General features: G+C 33.3%; 3 protein-coding genes across 3 annotated transcripts; all 3 read right to left on the bottom strand.

Moving 5' to 3' along the window:
• Positions 1 to 3,963: 3,963 nt before the first annotated feature.
• Positions 3,964 to 6,521, bottom strand: LOC141689176 (alpha carbonic anhydrase 7-like). The gene is made up of 7 exons (XM_074493368.1): positions 6,352 to 6,521; positions 5,320 to 5,534; positions 5,089 to 5,195; positions 4,874 to 4,979; positions 4,552 to 4,719; positions 4,389 to 4,442; positions 3,964 to 4,255 (listed from the first exon to the last, which is right to left on the bottom strand). The coding sequence occupies exons 1-7, from the start codon at positions 6,428 to 6,430 to the stop codon at positions 4,091 to 4,093; spliced, it is 894 nt and encodes a 297-aa protein (XP_074349469.1). The 5' UTR covers positions 6,431 to 6,521; the 3' UTR covers positions 3,964 to 4,090.
• A 9,524-nt stretch (positions 6,522 to 16,045) lies between these two features.
• LOC141693299 (alpha carbonic anhydrase 7-like) lies at positions 16,046 to 17,935 on the bottom strand. The gene is made up of 8 exons (XM_074498359.1): positions 17,762 to 17,935; positions 17,449 to 17,672; positions 17,261 to 17,367; positions 17,075 to 17,177; positions 16,734 to 16,898; positions 16,577 to 16,630; positions 16,412 to 16,491; positions 16,046 to 16,344 (listed from the first exon to the last, which is right to left on the bottom strand). Exons 1-8 carry the CDS (start codon positions 17,850 to 17,852, stop codon positions 16,305 to 16,307), a joined length of 864 nt encoding a protein of 287 aa, XP_074354460.1. The 5' UTR covers positions 17,853 to 17,935; the 3' UTR covers positions 16,046 to 16,304.
• A 729-nt stretch (positions 17,936 to 18,664) lies between these two features.
• LOC141693624 (alpha carbonic anhydrase 7-like) lies at positions 18,665 to 20,418 on the bottom strand. The gene is made up of 7 exons (XM_074498776.1): positions 20,278 to 20,418; positions 19,968 to 20,191; positions 19,778 to 19,884; positions 19,573 to 19,675; positions 19,322 to 19,486; positions 19,152 to 19,205; positions 18,665 to 18,951 (listed from the first exon to the last, which is right to left on the bottom strand). The coding sequence occupies exons 1-7, from the start codon at positions 20,363 to 20,365 to the stop codon at positions 18,874 to 18,876; spliced, it is 819 nt and encodes a 272-aa protein (XP_074354877.1). The 5' UTR covers positions 20,366 to 20,418; the 3' UTR covers positions 18,665 to 18,873.
• Positions 20,419 to 20,716: the final 298 nt, after the last annotated feature.

The following is a 20,716-nucleotide window of genomic DNA, read 5'->3' as shown; positions in this document are numbered from 1 at the left end:
ACAATTACTTTACTGGGCAACAAACCATGTAGTTCGGATGGAGAAAAGAAAGATGGAATTATAAAGATAGTTTGGCTCGGAGTACTAAAAAAAAGAGTAATTTATATTGAATAAAGTTGTTTTCAAATTATAATAATTAGATATATTATAGTATAGTTTGCCCTGATATATTTCTTTTCGAAATTATAGAGATTGTTGAAAAGAGCAATAGAAGAAAGAAAAAATATATTTGTGGAATTTGGAATCCAGTTTCCAGCACTATAATCTAAAAGATCTTGGTATAGTCGAGGTTGTAGATGTTATATTTCAGTTTTTAGATAATTGCTGGTAATTCTTTATGATTAAACAAGTTGTTTTATATTAATTTTTCCGTGTGACGATCAAATTCTCTGAACTCGGATTTGGGACGTCATATAATGTGTCCAACAAAACGGATAACGTGTATGTCATCTACAACGTCACCGAAAAATCAAATCAGAATTCAAATTTGGATGCATCCACGTATCCAAAATTTATATCAAATGATCAAAACTCCTTCCAAAAGCTAACAGAAGGATACGTCATGAACATTATACTGTTACGGAAGTGTCATGTCACTGGTGTCGTAATGACATGGTTGTAGTACTTATAGAGCTCGTTAACTCGGCATAAGATATATCACTAAGGGTTCAAATGAAAAAAATTCACACAACTTTATAATTAATGGTAATTATTTGTTATTAAACATTTGTTATATATATAGTTTAAAAATCATTGAAATATATATTCGATATTCTAAAACAGAACTGAAGTAAATATTTAAATGTTTAGAACATAACTAAAATACGTACTTGAATATTTTGGAACAAAAGTGAGATATACAATTATATATTTCAAAAATGATCAGAAAGAAATATTCTAATATTTTAAGAGATTGCCTAAGATTTATTTTTGAAAATCATTGAAATAGATTTTTGAATATTTCAAAACAGATTTAGAAATAATTTTCAATAAAGATTTGAAAATGAAAAGAAATAAATATAGTTAGTTCTAATGTGTGTAGTAGGGTTGTCAATGTATCGGATCTGAATCGGATAGACCTTATCCATATCCTGAACTATTAAATTTTACCGGATTCGGATCGAATTTTAGTCGGATTTTTTACGGCCCGATCCATATCCAGATCCGTTAGGATCTCGGATTTTCGGATCGGAGCCCCGATCCACTTATATTTTTATATTTTTTTCTTATATATATATATATCCTTTTTTATCACTTCCCCTATATTTAAGTTCAGAAAATGATGATGAAATAAATTTATTCTTGTCAAGGCACTTTAAATTCGACGCTCCTTGTTGATCATGTTAGTAGGAAGCAGCATGATAGAAATGTGCATTAATGCAAATGAGTACAGTATTCCAAATGACCGGTGATATTCTATTATTTTTCGGCCTCTGTTTCACATCTAAAAAAATTATCATGAAAACATATGCAAGATGTTTTTCCATTTTCTTCTCATCCGTTCAATCTTATGTTATATAATATATGGTATATTTATTAAAAATATTAAGTATTTTTTGATATATATATATATATATATGTATTATAATCGGATCGGATCGTATCAAATTCATATTCTATAATTATCGGATCGGATTTATATTTAAGTGATCCATATCCGCTCCGTTAGCCTCCGAATCGGATCAGACCGGATTTTCGATCCATTGACATCCCTAATGAGTAGCGCTGAATAAAAAATGATAAAATTCGTACATTGAAAATTAATAACTCCAATGCTAACACAAATTCACAAGTGATCTGCCACATAAATTCTCCGCCTGCAATCTAATCAAAAATTATAATGATTAAAAATTATGTTTATTAAGTTTTAAAAAAAATATTATATATATATCTTACTTAAAAATATTTTTAATATAGTTAGCTTAAATCCTGTACGATGCACAGGTTCCTTTAATATTTATATATTTATATTTATATTATTTAATTTTTATTAAAATTTTGTTTAAATAATTAAATAATAAATAATAAATATATGGATATTATTTTAATTTGAATGCGTATAATTTTAAAAATTTTATCAAATAGTAAAATTGTATAATTGAATCTTGAACTATTAATTTTATTTATAATATTATATATAATATAAATGATTGTTACGGTGTGATTGGAACATGAGAAACATAAATTTTTGTTGTTGAGGATTCGGAATTCAAAGTTTGAGGAGTGCATTATTTTAATATTGAATAATGTTTATGACCGGTGGGATTCCAACCTTAAAACTTATTTGTATTTCTATAAATAATAATATAATTATTTTTCGTTGGAGGAATTCGAACATGTGAGTTGAGTTTTGCATTATTTTAATATTTAGATCTAACGGTTCTGATCATTTGATTAAGAAGATTCGACGATCGTGGGATGTGATAATCAAAAAGAAGGTCAAATCAAATTATACCAAATTCTAGTTATTGTAATTTACTAGTTGGTAACCGCACGGGCCCAAAATTAAAAATAATAGTATCACATTATTATTTGCATAAAACTGAAACGACGCTTATTAGTATAGATAGTTGATAACCCGTGCGAAATACGGGCCCGATACTAAAAATATCGAATTAATATTTGTAGAGAATTATTCATAATCCATGCGAAACACGAATTAAAATTAATATATTAATATCAAATATTAAATTGTTACTTGTAAAAAATAGTTATGTGATTAAAAATAATCGAATCAGTTATGAAATTTTCCACTATAATTCTAATTTTGCATTGTTTTACTTGATATAGAAATCTAACATATTATTTTTATTTTTGTAAAAAAATTATTTCTCTATCTTATGAACCAAATATATGTTCTTTAGATAATTTAATATTAATTAATATAATATGATAATTATCTTATAATTAGCCTTTTCAATATAGTTTATTTAATATTACTTAATTATCGATAAAAATTAATTTACAATTTAAAAGTAAATAGATGTTATTAAACTTAATTTAATATTACTTAATATAATCTAAATACAACCCATAAATCTGGAACTGCTATCATATGTTTTTTAATTTAAATTAAATAAACGTTGTGATGGATAGTAACAAATATGATCGTTAAATCAATAATTTTCAGTTTAAAAGTTAATAAATGTTACTAAAGTCATTTGCTATTACTTAATTATTTTTATAATAATGCTATAGAAAATAAAATTTACAGAGAATATAAGTCAATTCGTGTTAATAGTTTACTTTTTAGTTAGTAGTTTTTCAAAATTGAAGTATATATATGTTATTTTACTTAGTTTAACGTAAACTTAATAAAATTTTAATAAAATTTATAAATAAATAAAGTTTACAGAGAATATAAATCAATTCGTGTTAGTAGTTTACCTAGTAGGTTGTAGTTTTTCTAAAATTAAAAATAAATATAAGTTATTTTACTTAATTTAACGTAACTTAATAAATTTTTAATATAATTTATAAATCATTTAAATAATATTTTTATTTTATGAAGTAAATAGACCATTAAATGAACATTAACTAAAAAAAATTAGAATAGAAGTTGATTTATGTTAAAAACAACTTATTATGTCAGGTACAAAAATTTGGTACTTTGGTACTTTTAATACTAAATTATACATAATTTCGTTTATTAATAAAGAGCATAGATACCACAATTATTGATTTCAGATTATTAGTGATACTAACTTGTTTTTTTGTGACAAAACATGACATACTTCGTACAGTAATTTAATAATTTAATATTATTTTTTCTACAATACGTGCATGGTTATGCAGTGAGTTCTGAAGTCACACTTTTTAATTGGTCTTTGCGTTAATAATAATGATCTGTATGCAAAAAAGTTTCATCAATTACGATGCCTGATGTGTCTTATTTCCGGAGCACCAAGATCTCAAGAAACATGAAGATAAATTAATAAAATACGAAACCACGACATTCCAACAGATAAAAAAAAATCCAGATTACTTCTTGCTTATTCAATAAAAACTACACACGTTTACAATGTTCTAATATATATATATAGGGTGGTATCAGGCTGAGGTGAGCCGAGAACAATTTGTTCGAAATCATTTATAAATCGAAGAATTTTTGCTGTAAATACTGGAGGGGAGAGAAAATGATGTTCCAGTTGATCCTTTCGGGAGAGAAGATAATACTCCAGTCCGTCTCTTTAGAAGGAACGTATAGGTAGATATCACGTCCGTTTATTGGTTGCAGTGGTCTTGCATTTTCATTCTGCACGGCGCATTCAAACATTACTACTGGTTTACAAATTATTAATAACTAAAAAAAAAACAGTTACGTGCACGAAAATAAAAAAATCTATAAGTTGAATACTTTAGGTAAAGAGAAAAGTAGTAGAACTAACCCCGTGAACAGCCTCCAGAAGCAGGTCAACTTGTGCTTGTGAAACACTCCTTATCTGGAGCAGTTTATTCAAAGTTAGATATATGTCAAATAACGAAATTAATTAGGCCACTATTCCTGTTTACAATTTAGATTAACTATGAAAATATTTACTACTTAATTACCTTTTTCTGGATTGTCCAAATGATGCTTTCATCACAAGGGGGAGTAGTGAGTGAACCCATATATCTATAAAAACTTTCGTCATTGCAAATATTTTCACTGGGATTTATCACCCCCGGGAATGTTTGGTTTTCGCTTGTTTCCACCATATACGTCAAGTTTGTCATCAACTGTAAACCAAAACAAATCATCACGTATTTCCGTTAATATATGGACATAGATTCAAATTATATTGGATGGATGATTGCTAACAATCGATTATTACAGATAAACTTCCACAAACACAAAAACTCTGCGTGTTAAATAGGAAAACTCGATAGGTACCTGGGATAAAAACGGGTCTTCTTGGCCAATTTCGTAAAGTACACCAATTACAGCTGTGGCGTTGGTATCCACATTTACATGAACTGCATGTCGTTCCAAGTTGTATCTACATAGAATAATCAAAGGCATATATTAACAAATTAACTATAAATTTTCGAATAAAGTGATCATTTGGTGATGTACATGCATGAAAAATTAGAGATTAGGTAAGTTACCTCTGGCCATTGACGGTGTGCTCGGAAGGTATATGCCAATGAACTTGTTGGAGTTGGTAGCTGATTCCATTGATCTCAATGGATCCTGCATCACCCGTCCATTGAAGCTGCATGCAACTCATATTTATAATCAGAATTTTGGAAGGATGCTTAGTCACGATTCAAGAACCTTCGAAATTATACTCTGTTAATTATAATTTATGCAGTGATTAAACAAATTAAAGTACTTACTGAAATGTCATGCCCTCTATTAATCAGAGTGGTGTTAGAAGGCTGGTAATAAGTGTATACTTTCTCGGAATCCGGTACATATTCGACGGTGACGTTTGTCAAATCAACCGGAGATTGCATTCTCCCAGTACTGCATAATGCCCATTCTGGTGTTAGAGTTCCCCACTCGCTTGGCCCCCTCGGGCTATTCTCATCGTAGTCATATTCTTCCTCTTCTGTTTCATACACATCCATTACATGTTTTAAATGTCACGCGCACATCATAATTTGTAAGACGAATGAAATTTCTAAACGTTACGTAGGTGAAAAACATTAACTTTACACGTTTGTGCTTTGTAATGTATTAATAATGGATGCGTTTAAGCTTGTAATTATACTAATTTTATGTTATATTGATTGAAGTGGAACGTATCTTCGTAGTAGCTAGGGATGAATGTAATACATGCCAAAAAACTAAGGTGAACAACTGTACGAGATGAAAGAAAAACTACCATAGATGATAAATTTCATCCTTTTCATCTGAACACACACAAGTGCCCTGAGATTAGCCGGGCCTTAGTCAAAAAAACAGTTAATGGAGCATTACTATACATATACAATGCAATTTTATATATATTTACTTAAAAGAGATAAAAAAAATTGGCCTTTTGAGTATAGGGCATCCTAGCTCGTCAGGCCCACCCCCACCCTTGCGGACACTCACAGATATTTGTTTATAGTTATCATATAACATGCATTTACGATGAAAAACATTGGACAAAGTATCAATCCGCAACAACTTATGACGAACAGGTGCTTATTTCAAAACTGAGGAAGAAAACTAGGATAAACTGATTATATTGAATGCCAAACCATCGATGTGTAATGAAAATACTCTGAATTCTCCGTGTGTGTGCGTTTCAAATGAGTGGTCTCTGATAGACAAGTACATGAAATAAAAATGCATGAGTGGACTAGAATGGATAGTGTATTCCATCAAATTATAAGATGTTGAATCTGGACTATTAGGGTTGTGTGAGGTGATAAACTTACCGGTTGCTTGAGCTTTGGTGGATGGTGCATGCAAAATGAGAAGCAGAAGAAGACTCGGAATGATGAAAACGGACTTCATTTGTGTAACAGCAATCGTGCGTCTCAGAAGTATTTATATGTTTTTGTATATATTGTACTTCAAACTTGTGATTATGAGTTTATGAGTTAACCTTTGTTGCAAATGAGATATTTATAGATGGCTCACAGCAAATGAAATGAAAAATTGGGGTTGGAAAAATAGAAGAAGCATTTTGGTCAAAGGAGACCTGGGCTACTACGAGGACCATTTCTTTATTTTCCTTCCTTTATTACCCACTTTATTTGGTATGAATGTAGATGGGCTTTTGTGCAAAGAAAATTCCAAGGTAAATAAATAATTGTAAAAAACTAGCTAAAAATATATTAAAATGAAAACCTAAAACAAAATAAGAAGGGCCGAATCCTGAAAAAAAGTTGGTAACATATAATCACAGTTATCATCCAGGGGCACATGAACACTTGTTAGTTGTTACCATAAAATAAAATTTTATATTATTTTATTATTAAATTTTTTTAAAAATTATTAATACTTTTGACCATTAAAATTTATAAAAAATTGTAAAAAGAATCCCAAACAATTAAAAAATATGGGACTGCATTCAGCGGGGTATCTATAAATAAATTTTGGGAGTCACCCACTTTTTTATTTTTATGGGCACACTTTTATATTTCTTTAAAAAATTTATAGTGAAAAAACTTTTTTTTTAAAAAGACTAGTATATAAACATGTGTAAGAAAAATCAATAAAAAGTTTAAATATCTATTTGGGTCGAGGGGGACCATTCTTTTACCATAGCCACTTCTAAACTCTACTCCTATACGCGCGTGTTCAAAAAAAACTCTATTACTGTAGACTAATAGACGGTTAAGTTGTTATCGGATCGGTTTTATGGTAAAAGTCGAACCAAACCGCGAAGAGCGGTTTTAGTAAATTGTCATCCGCAACCGCAAATGCGGTTGCGATTAACCGCGTTAATTGCGGTTGCGAATTTGCGGTTATTGCGGATCGGTTTGCGGTTCAACCACTTATTTTAAATTAATTAATAATTTGCAAAAATATAAATTCGGAATATTAACAAATTGAAGTTTAAGTTACGTGATAAATTACATTCAAAAATAGAATATAAACTAATGCTCCATGTGGAGCAAGGATATTAAAAACATACACAAATGTGGAGGCGGAGAGAAAAGAAAAAAGAAAAGGATAAAAAAATTACATGTTGATTACATTTTTCATTTATTTTGTTATATATCTTATAATGATTGTGAATTTTATGAACGAAGTTTTAACATTAATCTAAAATTAGTTAATAAATGTGTATACTTATTAATTTATATGATATCAACTACATTTTTGGAAATATATTTTATTATAAATATATATTGCGAGTTATTGGTGCGGTTGCGATTTTGCGATTTTCAAATATTTAAAACCGCATCCAAACCGCGAATGAGCGGTTTTTAAAATTTAAATTCACAACCAACTCGTGTTTCGCGATTATCTCTAAATACGGTTCGATTACGAGCAGTTGAGCAGCTGGATGCGGTTGCGCGATTTATCTGTACACCCGTAGTTAATAGGCTCTTGTTTGAAAGAAATTTGTGTTGTCAACGCGTTTATGGTCCGAATTATTAGATAAAATATATTGATATGGTAAAACATAAAGCCATCGTAAAGTTTCTGTATGTCTGCGACTACGTTGTAGTAGGTTGCAATTTGCATGGTCATCTTTCAACGTGTTCTTTTTACTTTTCAAAAGTAATATTATAGTAGAGCTTTTAAGATATTTATTTATATAATTCATATATTTGACGGTTCCTTAGCATCGTTGCTTGTGCTCTCAGATTCTTTGGAAGAGAAGAGATGGGAGAAAAAAAAATAGGAGAAGAAAATAAATCAGTAATATGCTCTAAAGTTTGTGTAAAAGATAAGACAAAATCATAAAAAAAGTATGTAGTTTGAGAGAATCTTTTCAAATGTTCCAATTTTTTGAAAGAAAATTTTGCGGGGAAATTTTAGGAAATTTTCTCTCCCAATCATTTTTCTTCTTTAGCCAAAAAACTCAGGAGCATACCTCGGATCCTTTCTCTTCTTTTCTCTTCTCTCCATATTCAAACTCTGGAGTACAGAATGATCGCAAGCTATTTCAGTTCGACCAGTAAAATTAATTAATGTAGTATAATTTATCTTAGTAATGATGGAGCCGAATTAGAACTCTGAGTTATTTGAATTTTTATTCAACAGAACTGAAATTTTGAATTACTCGACTTGTAAGTATAGCTATTTATTGCAGATGGCAAGTTTGGTTTGTTGATTTGCAGATTTCTGATGATGACCTAATTCAAGATGTACGTAGAGAATGTAGATTATGGGACTTAGTTGTTGTAAGTGATAGGATTTGGTGTAATTCTATTTGACTGGGTAAACAAGTTTATCTCCAAAACAAACTCTATCTTGATAAACCTATTTGAACTATTCTAATCTTATCATTTCTAAGGTTTATCTTTTACAACCAACTAACGGGTTGTTTTACAAAGACTTATTCAAATATTTTCAAACAAATAGATTATCCAATCTTATCTCTTCTTTGTTTTGAAAATCAAACCCGTTAGATTTGTGTGTATAAATACACATCTTGTTTTTCAGATTCAAAAAGAGTGCTTATTCCACGTTCTATCTTTATTCTCTGAAAAACTCTTCTTATTCCATTCTCTTGAATATTCTTTCTAAGAAGAAGACACATCTCATATTTTCATATTACACCTAATGATTTCATGTTCTATCTTTATAATCTGAAACACCATTCTTGTTTTATATCTCTTGAATATCCAGTCAAACAAGAAGCCTAGTTTGAGTTGTAATATTTCATTGTTATCTATTGCGTGTATTCATATCAACTTTGTGCCGGGTTGTGGCAAGCTTGATTTCAAAGTATAGTAAGGTAGCTAGAAGGCTAAGGAATAGCAGTGGGCTAGGTAGCAAGGTAGCTTGGGAAAAGGTTTCTTTCAGGTGCTATATTTGTAATCAAGGAAAGACTGTAAGTTCTTTATTAAAGTTGATATAATACATTCTCTATACTAGTTGGCATGGGGACTTGGATGTAGGCCATAGACTAGGTGTAGGGGCCGAACCAAGTGAAAACTTCTGGTGTTTTTATTTTTCAGTTTTCAGCATTCTGCATTTTAAATTACTATTATTTACTTTCTGCAGTTAATTGAGACTGTCCCATTCATTGTCTCATTTGTAAAGGGACTGTCCCATTCGCATAAGAGACTGTCCCATTTGCCTTGACAGTTAGAATATTATATTATCTATCGAGCCATCGAATTTTATTTGGTATCAGAGCAGGTGCATTTAATTCTCTTTTTAGTGTTTATTTTGCTAGCGATCCATGGCTCAACCAGATAGGTATTCAAACAATTATCCACCACTGCTTCATGGTGCTGAAAACTACAATGACTGGAAGTTTCAGATGAAAATCTTTCTTCAGCGTGATGCATTCGAATGGGATGCTGTAGAAAATGGTTTTACAATTCCCATGAAAGAAGGGAAGCCAAAAACTCTCAAGGATCTTTCTCCCGAAGAAGTGAAAGCAATGAACTCCAATGCTAAAACTATGAACTCACTTCTCAATGGCATGGTAGCTACAGAATTAAGAAAAGTATCAGCATGTACTACTGCCAAGCAGATCTGGGATACGATCAAAGTCAGCCACGAAGGCACGTCTAAGGTACGTGAAGTAAAATTAAGTATGCTCATGAGTGACTATGAAGATTTCAGGTTGGAAAGAGATGAAAGCGTGCGAGATGCTCAAGGGAGGTTTCTGACATTGATGAATTTTATCTCACTTCTGGAAAGGATCATTCCTCAATCTGAGATCAATAGGAAAATCGTAAGAGCAATGCCAAAGAAGTTTGCTCCAAAGGTTACCATTCTGCATGATTCAACACTACTTTCGACTATGGATACTCTAACACTGTTCAGTGAATTGAAAGAATTCGAAAATCAGCTACGCAGATATGATGAAGAAGATGAAGCTCCTCGTAAGAAAAATCTTGCACTTAATGCAGATGCAGACTAGTCTCCTGATAATTCTGATGAAGAGATTGCTCTTCTAACTAAGAAGTTTCATAAATTTCTTGCCAAACGAAATGCTTCCAAACGACCTATGAAGTCACAGTTTCCAAAGAAGGACTTCAAATCTAATCCGAGCAAGGAGAGTAAAACAAATCAAAGCAAGGATACCTGTTTTGAGTGCGGAAAGAAAGGGCACTTCAAAAAGGACTGCTACAAGCTGAAGAACAAAAAGAAGGCATTAATTACTTGGAGTGATGATGAATCTGACGTAGAGATTGATTCAGACGATGAAGTTGCTCAACTTTGCTTTGCTGGACTAAAGGACAACTCCAGTGACAATGATGAGGTACAGAATATTAAGTATAATTCAAATATATCTTCATCTATTTTAAATTTGCAGGTCCAGGTTAAGAAGTTAAAAGAAAAGAATGCTTATTTAAAGCAAGCATTAAGTGAAGTTCTTAGTGAAATGGATGACCTCATGAAGGAAGAAGCCCTAGTTGCTGAGAACAAATCCTTGCTTGAAAGGGTTTCAAAACTTACTAAAGAAAATCAATATCTCAAAAATAAAATTGAGATGAAAGATGTATGTCTTGAAGCTTTGAAGAAAGAGTCAATCTCTGTTGATCCAGAAACCGTTAAAGAAGACAGTGCTCCTGATCCCCTGGTTCCTGAATTAAAGCAGAAGGTTGAACAACTTGAAAAGGATTTAGCTAAATGTTTCCATGGAGAAGGAACTTTGAATGCTCTTCTTGGAGTACAAAAATCTTCTCTTGATAAAGGAGGTTTAGGATATGAATCAATCAAGAAACGTGCATTTCAAGGAGGGTATAAGCGAGCTCCTATGAAGTATAAGATGCCTTATGAGAAATGTCGAGATTGTGGCAAAGCTGGCCACCCTACATCTGAATCTAGATTATGTGGTATCAAGGGTCACTCCTCTAACTCATCTTATAAATCGTCTACTAGATATAAATCTGCTAATACTTCTGTTAATATTGTTCAGATTTGGATTAAGAAATCAGATAGACATTTATATAAGATTTGTGATACTAACCAACCAGGACCCAAGGTTAAGTGGGTACCTAAGAGATAAAGCAATTCTTGCAGGTCTGTTTGAAGGTCCATGTTCCGCGAAATAAATGGATCATCGACAGTGGTTGTTCACGTCACATGACAGGTGATAAATCCAAGTTTCTATCTCTATTTTCCAAGGAAGGTGGTTTTGTTACTCTTGGAGATTCAAACACCGTCAGAATTATTGGAAAAGGCACCATTGGTAATGACAGGTTTGCTAATTTCTAATGTTCATTTAGTTGATGGTTTGAAATATAATCTTATTAGTGTAAGTCAACTTACTGATGCTGGTCATAAGGTTAAGTTCGATAAGGATGTATGTTATATTGGTACTAAGACTAACGAGTTTGCTTTAGTTACCAAAAGAAAAGGAAATATTTTTGTGTTAGATTTTGATGAACAGCAGGAGGAAATTTGTCTTGCTACTGTTCAAGATCAGCAGAATCTTTGGCATCGACGTCTAGGACATGTTCACATGGATCTTCTTCGGAAGATATCTTCTCATGATCTGGTTCGAGGTCTACCAAAGCTGAAGTACAAGAAAACAGAACCTTGTACAGATTGCCAACTTGGAAAACAGGTGAAAACTTCCTTTATTGCTAAGAATAAAGTATCAACTTATGTTCCTTTGCAGCTCCTTCATTTAGATCTTTTTGGTCCAGAAAGGTATGTAAGTTTGGGAGGTAAGAATTATGCTTTTGTTATAGTTGATGATTATTCTCGTTTTACTTGGGTATTATTTTTACGAACTAAGGATGAAACTTTTGTTGAGTTTAAGGATCTTATTACTAACCTTGAGACTAAGTATTCATATAAGCTTAAGACTATTCATAGTGATCATGGAGGTGAATTCGAGAAGGATTTCATAACCTTCTGCAAATCAAGAGGAATCGCTCATGAATTCTCAGCTCCTCGAACTCCTCAGCAGAACGGAGTAGTAGAATGCAAGAACAGGACTTTACAGGAAACTGCCAGAACTCTACTGCATGAGAGTAAGCTTCCAAGAAAATTTTGGGCTGAAGCGGTACACACTTCCTGTTATGTTTTAAATAGAGTACTTATTCGTCCTATTTTGCTTAAAACTCCGTATGAATAGCTTAAGAAAAGGACTTCTAACATTAGTTATTTTCGAGTATTTGGTTCCAAGTGTTTTATTTTAGATACTCAAAATAATCGAGGCAAGTTCGATGCGAAATCTACGGAAGGAATCTTCTTGGGATATTCTACAACAAGCAAAGCTTATCGTGTTTATAATTCTGTCAAGAACAAAGTAGAAGAATCCATCAATATTGCGTTCAATGAATCCTCAAGAAATATATCTCAAATTGATGAAAACACTGCGGATCTATCGTCTCATTCCCAAATGAGACAGTCTCATTCTGAAAAGAGTCAGTCTCATTCTGACAAGTCAAACAGTCAAGACTCTCCAGGTCCTTCGCGGTCTTCTGACAATTCTTCAGGATCTACTCAAGCTTCAGATGAATCTTCTGGCTCTCCAAAGACTCCCGATAGTGTTTCAAATGTGAATTCTGTTACTCCTGCGGATAAATCTTCACAAGCGGAAATGAGGCAGTCTCTTTTGAATGAGACAACTCCTATTCATTTCCAGGCAGATAATTCTAATGAGGAAGAGATGAGTAATATTCAACTTCCTAAATCTTCTAGGACTGTGAAGAATCATCCACCAGATAATCTTCTTACTGATTTAGATCAAGGGATTTCTACTCGAAGCAGATTTCACAATCTGTGTGCATTCTGTGCTTTTATTGCTGAATTCGAACCCAAGAATGCTCAAGAAGCTGTAGCAGACGAACACTGGTATGTTGTCATGCAAGAGGAATTGAACCAGTTTGAGCGTTGTGAAGTTTGGGAACTCGTCCCACCTCCTCAGGATGCCAAGATCATTGGTACTCGTTGGGTTTTCAAGAATAAGAAGGATGAAGATGGAAACATCATTCGAAATAAAGCTTGTTTGGTTGTTCAGGGATACAACCAGCAGGAAGGAATCGATTACGACGAGACATATGCTCCGGTAGCTCGTTTAGAAGCTATTCGAATCTTAATGGCTTTTGCAGCTCATAAGAAGTTCAAGCTCTATCAGATGGATGTCAAAAGCGCTTTTCTAAATGGCTATCTTAAGGAAGAAGTCTACGTGAAGCAGCCTCCGGGTTTTATTCATGAGAAGTACCCTAACTATGTTTACAAGCTCAAGAAGTCTGTCTATGGATTGAGACAGTCCCCTCGTTGTTGGTACGAGAGTCTCAGTCAGTTTCTTGTGAACAATGATTTCATTCGTGGTACACTCGATCCAACTCTCTTTATTTTTCATAGACGTGATAACTTTCTTTTAGTTCAAGTTTATGTTGATGATATAGTATTTGGATCTTTTAACGAATCTTTGTGTAAGTGGTAGTCTGATTGCATGCATAAGGAATTCGATATGAGTTTGATGGGTGAATTGCAGTACTTTCTAGGGTTGCAAATTAATCAGTCTAATGCAGGATTTTTTATTCACCAAGGCAAGTACATAAAGGATTTACTCAAAAGGTTTGCACTTGATCATGTCACACCTAAATCAACTCCGATGAGTACTTCAGTTAAACTTACAAAGGATGAACAAGGTACATCTGTAGATGTCACTAAATTTCGAGCTATGATTGGCTCATTATTATATTTAACTGCCTCACGACCTGACATTATGTATAGTGTATGTTTGTATGCTCGTTTTCAATCTCAACCTAAAGAATCTCATTTGAATGCCGTTAAACGTATTTTTAAATATTTGAAAGGTACGAGTGACTTGGGATTATTTTATCCAAGCTCCTCTTCCTTTGACTTAATCGGTTTTTCAGATGCTGACTATGCAAGGTCACAGGTTGATAGAAAAAGCACAAGTGGTGCTTGTGAATTTTTAGGAGATTGTTTAGTTACATGACATAGTAAAAAGCAAACTTCAGTAGCTCTTTCTACCGCTGAAGGAGAATCCATTGCAGCTGGAAGTTGTTGTGCTCAAATTTTGTGGATGCAACAAACATTACAGGATTTTGGTATTTCTTATACAAATATTCCTATTTATTGTGATAATACCTCTGCAATTAATATCTCTAAAAATCCTGTCATGCATTCTCGTACTAAGCATATTGATGTTCGTCACCATTTTCTACGAGATAATGTTTTAAAGGTAATATTGAGCTTATTTATATATCTACTGAGAAACAGCGTGTAGATATCTTCACTAAGCCTTTAGCTGAAGATAGATTTTGTTTGATGCGTCGAGAACTTGGTATGTGCTCCTTGTGTGATTAATTCTTTTATCCCGTTTATGATGTTGAGGGGGAGAAAGAATTGTTGTAAGTGATAGGGTTTGGTGTAATTCTATTTGACTGGGTAAACAAGTTTATCTCCAAAACAAACTATATCTTGATAAACCTATTTGAACTATTCTAATCTTATCCTTTCTAAGTTTATCTTTTACAACCAACTAACGGGTTGTTTTATAAAGACTTATTCAAATATTTTCAAACAAATAGATTATCCAATCTTATCTCTTCTTTGTTTTGAAAATCAAACCCGTTAGATTTGTGTGTATAAATACACATCTTGTTTTTCAGATTCAATAAGAGTGCTTATTCCACGTTCTATCTTTATTCTCTGAAAAACTCTTCTTATTCCATTCTCTTGAATATTCTTTCTAAGAAGAAGACACATCTCATGTTTTCAGATTACACCTAATGATTCCATGTTCTATCTTTATAATATGAAACACCATTCTTGTTTTATATCTCTTGAATATCTAGTCAAACAAGAAGCCTAGTTTGAGTTGTAATGTTTCATTGTTATCTATTGTGTGTATTCATATCAACTTTGTGCCGGGTTGTGGCAAGCTTGATTTCAAAGTATAGCAAGGTAGCTAGAAAGCTAAGGAATAGCAGTGGGTTAGGTAGCAAGGTAGCTTGGAAATGATTTCTTTCAGGTGCTATATTTTGAATCAAGGAAAGACTGTAAGTTCTTTATTAAAGTTGATATAATACATTCTCTATACTATTTGGCATGGGGACTTGTATGTAGGCCATAGACTAGGTGTAGGGGCCGAACCAGGTGAAAATTTCTAGTGTTTTTATTTTTCAGTTTTCTGCATTCTGCATTTTAAATTACTGTTATTTACTTTCTGCAGTTAATTGAGACTGTCCCATTTATTGTCTCATTTGTAAAGGGACTGTCACATTCACATAAGGGACTGTCCCATTTGCCTTGACAGTTAGAATATTATATTATCTATCGAGCCATCGAATTTCATGGTTTACGATCCGGTGATCAAATCAACCTCTGTTATCGTGCGTGATGCGATTAGGCCAGAAGCTAACCGCAAATTATCATTAGACCGGGGCTGTTCTTAACACTGATGGCTATTCATTTAACACTTAATGTAGCAGCACCACTAAATCTCCGACAAGGTGTGAATGTTAATGGAACATAGTCACATTTGATTTTACACCATGATATGATAAATGGATTTACAATTTCACATTGTGTTTTATTTCTGTAGCCAATAACAACTAAGTACTACAAATAGATTTCAGGCAATGAATTCTGGAGTGCTTAGATATTTCGTAACTGGACATACCTGTCCTCCATCTAACCATGTTCTAAGAAACAATTTATTCAAATCTCACGGAAGAAGAATTTATGATTATACTTCCGAAACCAGAGCATGTAATTTAAGTGCTATTTATCTTGGTTCATGTGGTTTCCGTGGGCTTTATCCGGTGCGCCCCCGGAGGGTAGAGGGAGCGGGTTCCCTACGATAAAAAAAAAATAATTTATTCAATTTTACACCTAGATGTCATAAGAATGCATGTGTCTCACTTATAATTGGGATCCAGGGTGTAGAGCACTATCTCGCGACTGTTATGTGGTTGCACTGGTCTGGCGTTCTCCTCTGCATTCTGTAGGTACATCAGTTTTTAATATTAGAATGGCATTCGGACATATAGCTTCATGCAAGTCAGGTGAGTACAATCAATGACTTACATCATGAACTGTATCGCGTAGTAGCTTCACTTGATCGTGTGAAACTGTCGCAATCTGCAGGGAGTTAAGTTGTTAAAGTGGTTGAAGAACTCTTATAATTTCAGTTTGAGGTCATCACAATGTATTAGTATTGTTTATTAGGTTAGTAATTCAATACCTCTTGATTAACTATCCAAGTTACACCTTCGGTGCAGGGAGGAACAGTTAGTGAGCCTATGTATCTGTAGTAATTGTGACCCGCAATCTCTATATCCTTAGGATCCATTTTCCCAACTGTCTTGTTCTCATGGTTGTGCCCCAGTGAGATTATTTCCTTGCACAACTGAGTCGTATGGAAATGAAAAGACAAAAAATGAATAGCAAGCAGCAGCTAATTTTTATTAGCATTTTGCACTTATTATTTCTAATCGCAGCATGCTTAAAAAGATTGAAAAACAAAATCACAACCGGAAGAGATTGAAAATTTGAAATGGTGTTATAGAGAAGGTAAAGAGTGACCTTAGACAGGAAGGTATCTGGTCTGCCGATCTTGTACAACTGAGCAATAACAGCTACCTTGTCATTCTTGTCCTTGTGAAGCATATGCAGCTCCATATCATATCTGAATTACATCTAATCCTTTTATATCTGATATATCATAAACTTGATCCGCTGTTTAAAGAAAATAAAACAATTAACGAACACCTTTTGCCGTTAATGGCGTGCTCAGAAGGTGAGTGCCAATGACATTGTTGTAGATCATAAACAATTCCATCTATCTTCACTGATCCAGGATTTCCTTGCCAATATACCTGCATATTTTCCTCACAAGTTACCAGTTATACAGCATTATAGCAAGCAAAACTACGACAATTATACTTGCATAAACATACAGCTATATCATGGCCTCTATTCTTGAGCTGGGCATCAGCAGGCTTGTAATCTTTGATCAAGTTTACATACATTAAACTAGTTATTACTTTTTCATCACAAATATCAATTGGAGACTGTCTGTGATCGCCTTCAGCTTTGCAGGCCTCCCATTCTTTATTCAGCTTTCCCCAAAACTTGGGTGCCTTGGTGCTATTATCTTGATATCCAAACTCTGACTCGTGCTCTGCAACAAAATCAAGAAACCTGAGTTTATTTACATACAGTAGTTAACCATACAACTACGTAAAATGTACCACTTATTTCGGGTCTCACCAAGTTCTTGAGCAACGATTAATGATGTTGCATACAAGAGAAGGAGCAAAAAAAAAGAAAGCAGGGTGATGTTACACTTAATCTTCATCATTAACCATCTAGTAAGTATATGAGATAAGAGCTTAAGATAGCGTTTGAGCCTGTGATTTCAAATCCAAGTAATTTGAAGTTTGGATTTTCAGGATGCACATAAATGGCACCACAATGCAAGAAACCTCCCCCTTTTTTGGATCCTACTACATGTCAACCAAGCATTTAGCGCTAAATCTCCAATTTCTTTGAAAAAATTCATTTAACCACCTTCAACTTCATTAAATTTTATATCTACTTAAAAAACACTCCACCAATAATTTAAAAATAAAAAACAATTTACAAAATAATTAAATTAGAAATGCAAGACACTCTAATCACTCATGTACTAATAAAAATCACTCCACCAATAATGGGATGCTATATAGCTATTAGAACCCCATTTCATACTTAGAACTTGGTGTAAAAATATATATATATAATCGCTGGTTGAAAAGTTTTTATACAGGTCTGTTTCTTCTCTTACAGCTAATTGATCATACGTTCCTTGCATAGTTGCAATCATAAAATGACAAGTTTCTTAGACTCCAGAGGTGTGATGATGCCAACTGCTGGTGTATTAGGATGCTTGAATTGCTTATAGTCTAACAATTTAACTATAAATTTTTGTTGTTGATGGCAAGTTTTGATGAATATTTCAATGATCAGAGCGATCTCTATTTTTGTACGTGATGCGGTTGCAAACCCAAACAGCATGATTAGGGCAGTGGATAGGTGAATGCTTAGTTGAAGGATCTAGATCAGGTTTTGTAAATGCTAATTATGTATTGTTGTTGCTGTTGTTTATAAAAAATCTCAGGACATTTTATACAGTGAAGAAATGGAATTACAATTTCACATTGCCTTTTATTTGCTGTAGGCTGTAGCCAATGACAAGTACAATTATTCAGCTATGAATTTTGGAGTTGTTAGATATTTGCATTACTGGGGATTATACCTACCCTCTATCTCCATATGACCATGTTTTAGGAAATAATTTATTTAAGTTTACACCTAGTTTTAGCAGTTTGCTTCCGTCTCACTCAGCTGGCATCCTGGCGGTAGAGCTGTATCTTGCGACGGTTAAGTGGTTGCACTGGCCTTGCGTTCTCGTCTGCATACTGTAGGTACACCAGTTTTTAATGCATTAACTCCAAAGACTAGTTCACTATTAGATAAATACTTATCTGCTTATAAATAACAGGGCATGCATCTAATTACTTTCCTCATTTCTAAGATAATTAGTGCAATATACGAATAGCATTTGGACATATAGCTTCATGCAAGCAAGGTGAGTACAATCAATCAATTAATGACTCACATCATTAACTGCATCACGTAGTAGCTTCACTTGATCTTCTGAAACTGTTCCAAGCTGCAGGGGAGTTAACATGTCAAAGTAGCTTAAGAATTTAAATGAAACGAAATTTACTTCTATCTTTTTTAGTTTGAGGCCATGACAATGTATTGGTTAGGTTTGTAAATCAATACCTCTTGATTAAGTATCCAAGTAACACCTTCGGTGCAGGGAGGAACAGTTAGTGAGCCCATGTATCTGTAGTAATTTCTGCCCGCCAGCTCTATTTCCTTCGCATCCAGTTTCCCAACTCTCTTGCTGTTGCGTTTGTCTGCCAGCGACATTATTTCCTTGCTCAACTGAGTCATTTTGAAAGGAGAAAAATGAATAACAACGATAAGCAGCGAATTTCTGTTTGCAAAGATTGAAAGGAGTCACAATTGACCTTAGACAAGAAGGCATCTGGTTTGCCGATCTTGTACAACTGTCCAACAACAGCTACCTTGTCATTGTTGTCCTTGTGAACCATATGCAGCTCCATATCATATCTGAATTATATCTAATCTTTTTACAGATGATAGATCATAAACTTAATCCGGTGTTGCAAAAACAGAGAATCATTGAAACAAAATAAAACAATTAACGAACACCTTCTGCCGTTAATGGAGTGCTCAGAAGGTGAGTGCCAATGACATTGTTGCAAAACATAAACAGTTCCATCTATCTTCACTGATCCAGGATCTCCTGTCCAATAAACCTGCATATTTTTCCCACAAGTTACCATTTATACAGCATAATAGCCAGCAAAAAACTACGACAATTATACATGCATAAACGTACAGCTATATCATGGCCTCTATTCTTGAGCTCGGCATCAGCAGGCTTGTAATCTTTGATCAAGTCCCCAGACTTTGCACTAAGCTGTACATTTTCATTAGAAATATCAATTGGAGACTGATTGTGATCTCCTGCAGCTTTGCATGCTTCCCATTCTTTCTTCAGCTCTCCCCAAAATTTGGGTGCCTTCTTGCTTTTCTCTTTATATCCAAACTCTGCCTCGTTCTCTGCATCAATTTTATGAAACTTAAGTCTATTTATTTACAGTAGTTAACCATTTATAAATATGCGAACAACTTATTTCAGTTCTCACCAAGTTCTTGAGCAATGATCAATGATGTTGCATACAAGAAAAGGATCAAAAACTTTGAAAACAGGGGAATGCTATACTTAATCTTCATCTTTATTTAACTAGTAAATGAGAACAGAGCTATAGATAGCATGATTTATGATGCCTTGATACACTTATAATCGAGTTAGCCTAACACAAACAACTCAGTTAGGTACTTGAAAAGTTTTTGTAAAGAGTCTTCCGGACTCATGGTTCCGCTACTTCTACAGATTTAGCTAGAAAAAGCTATAAATGGTCACCTGATTTTGTAAACAAAACAAGTTTCGGGATGCATTTTACTTTTCTGATAAAACTAGGTTGTCTGCTTAGTTTGATACAAGCAGCTTCATTGCCCAACTTTGACGCCAAATTCATACGGGCATTTTAGACTTTTGATAGTTAAAAACTTTAAGCTATAATC

This window comes from Apium graveolens, chromosome 10, assembly GCF_009905375.1.
Source record: "Apium graveolens cultivar Ventura chromosome 10, ASM990537v1, whole genome shotgun sequence".
Lineage (NCBI taxonomy): Eukaryota > Viridiplantae > Streptophyta > Magnoliopsida > Apiales > Apiaceae > Apium > Apium graveolens.
This window is presented reverse-complemented; position numbering and strand designations above follow the sequence as displayed.

Coding starts and splice junctions, on each gene's coding strand:
- LOC141689176 (XM_074493368.1), bottom strand. CDS start 6,430: ATGAAGTCCGTTTTCATCATTCCGAGTCTTCTTCTGCTTCTCATTTTG. Junction 4,980..5,088: donor CACACCGTCAATGGCCAGAG/GTAACTTACCTA, acceptor TATTCTATGTAG/ATACAACTTGGAACGACATG. Junction 4,443..4,551: donor TTTGGACAATCCAGAAAAAG/GTAATTAAGTAG, acceptor AAACTGCTCCAG/ATAAGGAGTGTTTCACAAGC.
- LOC141693299 (XM_074498359.1), bottom strand. CDS start 17,852: ATGATGAAGATTAAGTGTAACATCACCCTGCTTTCTTTTTTTTTGCTC. Junction 17,673..17,761: donor AATCGTTGCTCAAGAACTTG/GTGAGACCCGAA, acceptor ATTTTGTTGCAG/AGCACGAGTCAGAGTTTGGA. Junction 17,368..17,448: donor ATAGAGGCCATGATATAGCT/GTATGTTTATGC, acceptor GAAAATATGCAG/GTATATTGGCAAGGAAATCC.
- LOC141693624 (XM_074498776.1), bottom strand. CDS start 20,365: ATGAAGATTAAGTATAGCATTCCCCTGTTTTCAAAGTTTTTGATCCTT. Junction 19,885..19,967: donor ATAGAGGCCATGATATAGCT/GTACGTTTATGC, acceptor AAAAATATGCAG/GTTTATTGGACAGGAGATCC. Junction 19,487..19,572: donor CAGATGCCTTCTTGTCTAAG/GTCAATTGTGAC, acceptor AAAATGACTCAG/TTGAGCAAGGAAATAATGTC.